Consider the following 4,308-nt stretch of genomic DNA (forward strand, 5'->3'; position numbering starts at 1 on the left):
CCCGGGGGACTCCGAGGTCGAGGAGGGAAAAAAAAAAAATAACCAACAAAATTCCATCACTCCATCATCGGTTAAAAAACGATAAAACCTTTATTCGCACGAAACGATAGGATCGAACAGTTAAAAGCCAGCATGTGCAACATCGTAAAACAAACCAGTAAAAGCTGGAAAGGAGCGCGTTATCAAGCGCTCCCTTCATAGCAGTGCAGCGCTCGGTCCAACACAAACAAGCGACAAGGACCCCCAAAGTTACATTCAGCGGGGAGAGGGGGAAGGGTGTATGAGGTCTCAAGTACGAAACACATACAACCATCAACATGGGCAACTCCAAAAAGCTGAAAAAGCCCTTTCCAATCGCCCTCATCTTTGCTGAAAGGCTGCAGTTCACAGGCAGGCAGCTGCACCGCGTGCGAGGTACTGAAGGGGAATTGGGTACAGACAGACCCAGCTACCAACACACCGCAGATGTGTCCCCCAGGTGAACAAGGAATCCTCCCCGACTGACAGAAAACGAGTTGGGCATCAGCGACTAACTAGTCTGTTAGAGCACACCCAGTTACAAAAATTTGAAAGAATGTTTTTCTTCAACTCCCGCTTCTTAACTCAAAGTATTTCCTATGACTGTGTCCCCCCTCAGTGAAACACCACTCCAGCTGCACCCTGAGCCCCCCAGAACAGCTGTGTGTAACCAGCCTGGCTCCTGATGTGCAGCTAAAACTGGCTGCTGTAGTCTCTGCCTGCTTGCTCCTAGAAGGGACCAGCTGTAGATGCTGTCTTCCTGTACAGCCATTATCACCCCTCTAAAAATATAATCAGCCCAAGCATTGAAGACCACAAAATCACCAATAACAGGGCCCAACTCAAGAAAGAGGGAAGTGAGTAGAGAAAATGTAATGCTTTTGTCACGGCAGAGTTACACTGAGTCCATAGCAAGGCTAATTACAAAAAAAATTAAACAGGTAAAATACTGAGGACAACCTTAAATCCCATTATCCAACACTTGTAAGTCAGTCATTCTTTTCTCAGCCTACATCTCATCATCACTAAGAGGGGAACAACAAAAAGAAAAAAACCAAAACACAAACAGGGAAAGAATATGGGGCATTGGTCTGTGCAGACCCTCTGCTTTCACAGGGCCATTCAGCAGTCTTTGGACAACACAAATTCAAAAACCCAGAGTAAAGCTAAAGGAGCGACAGCTCTTCCCTCCCACCAGACGCTTGCTTTTCTGCTTAGAAGAGGTTTCAGACTCTTGTAACTTGGCACTTCCTAAGGCTTGGTCCTTCATGAGGCTCTGGGCAAGGCGAGCTGCTTTAAGTTCCCTGCAGGGGGGAGACGGGGGAAGAGGAAAGGAAGAAAACCATGTCATGTCATGGGCATGAATCCCCAGCAGCTAGAGAAGCAAACTATGAACAATCTTGCACAAGAGGGTTACTGTAATACTCCAGCACTGCTGGAAAGGGGCAGCTTCTCAGCCCAGAGGGTAACATGAAGATTACTGTAGCTGTCTCTAGAGTTCCTGTTTGAAAAGGTAGGAGCTCTGAAGATTTACCAGAAGAAAACTATGTATTGGGTCAGCAACACACTGGCACCAGTATGGGGAACACCTGGCTCAGATTTTCTCCCATTGTGTCAGATAGTTGTGAGTGCTGAAACTTAGATCAATGTCATCTCATAAATATATAATACCTAAATAAAGGCAGATGCTTCTTTTCCATAGCCTTTCATCCCTTTCTGGTACTTGCTGTTCTTCCAGAGCATTCACTCTTCTGTCTACACAGAAAACCTCCTCCTCAGCTGAGCACTGCACTTAGGGGGGTTGTGGGGCAGTTCTTAGATAGATCCCAGCACCCCAAAACACTGCTGCCAACAGCAGCGAGAGGGAACAAGGGAAATCTGCCACCACCTGATATTTTTCTTCCTTCTATGCTTAGCCCACTATCTCAGGGCATTATCAATTCCTCACCTGCCCACTGGCTGCAGTTGGATCAGCATTTTGCTCCACCAGTGGTTGCAGGAAGTGCACAAGTTCACTGTTATAACTCAGCCAGCTCCTCCAAGCCAGAGCTGAAGCACGGCTGCTGCCTGGGCACTGCAAGTCCCTGTTTTACATCCCCATCATCCCCCAGCTCCAGGTACAGGAACTGGCTGGGGATTTCTGCACGTGCATTCTCCCAGCACTACTACCCTCCATTCAAAGCTGGTGACCAGCATGGTTGTGCCCACACCTTCTCCCCTTCATGCCCAAGCCAGCCCTACCTCTCCAGCATGGCAGTCTTGCACTTCTCCATATTGAGCTGCTCCTGGAGCTGCACAGCTTTTCCACAGGAAGGACGGAGAACAGGGTGCTTGGTGAGAGCCGTGGCAGAAGGTCTTTGTGCTGGGTCAGGGTGGATCATGAGCTAGAAGGCAAAGGAGTTCAGAGCTTAACATTCCTACCACATGCCAGCTGCAAAAGCCACCATCCTGTCAAGACTACTGCCTCACCTTGAGGAGCTCAAGGAAACGGTGGGGAAGCTTCTGGGGGATGGGTGGGAGGTTGCCTTTGCGGATGTGGTGCCACAGGGGCCCATTGTGGGGCAGCGGCGCTGTCCCGGCTGCCAGAGCCACCGTGAGTGCCAGGGCAAAGATGTCTGCCTTGGGCAGGTAGCAGTATTGCTGCAGAGAGAAGGAAAGGTGTTAGAAAGGAACATCTTGCTGCACTAAGCAAAGGTGAGTTGGGGAATGAGCCCAAAAACAAACAGCCAAGCAAACGTGTGTATGTAGCACTGCCTTCAGTGAGCTGTTTTCTGCTCTTCAGGATGAAAACACTGGCAGCAGGCAGTGCCACTAACCAACAGCACACTGGATCTCAGGCAGCCATAAGGACCTTGCAGGGCATGTTGGGATCACTGCAGTAACTCCAGAGAATGGCCTAACACGTGTGTACCTCCAGCCTCCACCACAAGGCAGTAAGCTACCCATGCCCAACTCACACTGAAGGCTGCATCTGATTCATTGGCCCAACAGTTCCTAAATCCACTTGCAGCACAGATATTGTCCCTTAAATACCTGAACTGAATAACACATCCAAGCTGATTGTTCAATTCTGATTCCCTTCAAATCTGCAGTCAGTGTAAGGGGTGTGTTGTGCCTCCCCTTTCTCGCCACTGTTCAATGTTTGTTTTACAAGGCATCTGTCTGGGTAAATATATTCCTCAATAATCACATCCAGTAGTTTCATCTCAGCTGGATATGCAAATCAAATGTCTTTAAACTGATAAAGGTTTTGTCTCACTGATCCCTCAAGGGGAATAGATGCAATAATGCAATAATAGCTACTTATGAAGTATTTACATATTAAGTATTTACATGATAAGACCCACACCACTATTGTTCATGATAGAGTGCTAATTTCACAGATTTCACAGCCAGACCAGACAGATGAAAGAGGAGATAAGTGAGGAAGTCAGACTAATGACTGCTCCACAGTTGATCTCTCCCTACTTGCTCTCCCACCCTGTTCTCCCCACTGCCCTGCTCTAGCAGTTTTACCTCTTGCAAAATTTCATTGGCCAAAAACCGTCTGTCTCCTTCCTCCACCTGAGGGTTTGTTATTGATGTCACATGTCCAAGGTCACCTGAGACAAGGAACAAGCAGCTGAAATGTAATGAAGCAAACTGAAGTCATTCTCCAATAAAAGCCTGCATTTTACAGGCACCAACAGAGAAATACTGAGTAAGAGAGCAAGTCTGCTCCTAACCCTGGAATCTGCACTTGGAAACAAGCACATGAATTTTCTGTGACTTGTCTTCTTGGAGGAATTAATTCTGGTGAGTAATTGGGGCATTCATGACTATCCTATCAGTTCTGTGTGCAAGTCTCTTCAGCCGGAGGACACAGCAGTCTCAGGCAGTAATGGGCAGCCCTAATCTTAGGCCAGCTGCAAAGTAGGCTAAAACCTACCAATCTTATACACCACACCAGGAGAGAACTCATCTTCACTGTCACTCTCCTCCTGCCCAGCAGGGCCTGAAACTGCCAGCTTGTGACAGATGAAGATATTACCTGCAAGACAGAGAAGTTTAGCAATAAGATGATACTAGCAGTCAGGCTGCAGCAGCCTTGACAACTTTGTCAAAATCCCACCTGTCAAAGTAGTTAAGCTTTGCAGCCAGAGAAATTATGCACTTGCTTCCCACCCAGGAGTCAGCTTTCTGCCCAGCTCACATTCAGCCACAGAGCTGGCATAAGACAGTTTTGTGCATAAAATATCCCAGTGAAATCAGCTTTCCCCTCCCTCTGCCCTCTATGGGAGAAGTATAATT

At 47.7% G+C, this 4,308-nt stretch overlaps 1 protein-coding gene across 1 annotated transcript in view; it reads right to left on the reverse strand.

Moving 5' to 3' along the window:
- The window catches only part of WEE2 (WEE2 oocyte meiosis inhibiting kinase), a 17,127-nt gene that overhangs the window by 4,608 nt on the left and 8,211 nt on the right, over nucleotides 1-4,308 (reverse strand). The window contains 4 exon segments of the mRNA XM_005426391.2: nucleotides 2,208-2,402; nucleotides 2,488-2,658; nucleotides 3,535-3,620; nucleotides 3,947-4,048. Coding sequence (XP_005426448.1) covers nucleotides 2,208-2,402; nucleotides 2,488-2,658; nucleotides 3,535-3,620; nucleotides 3,947-4,048 — 554 coding nt within the window.

This window comes from Geospiza fortis, unplaced genomic scaffold, assembly GCF_000277835.1.
Source record: "Geospiza fortis unplaced genomic scaffold, GeoFor_1.0 scaffold8, whole genome shotgun sequence".
NCBI lineage: Eukaryota > Metazoa > Chordata > Aves > Passeriformes > Thraupidae > Geospiza > Geospiza fortis.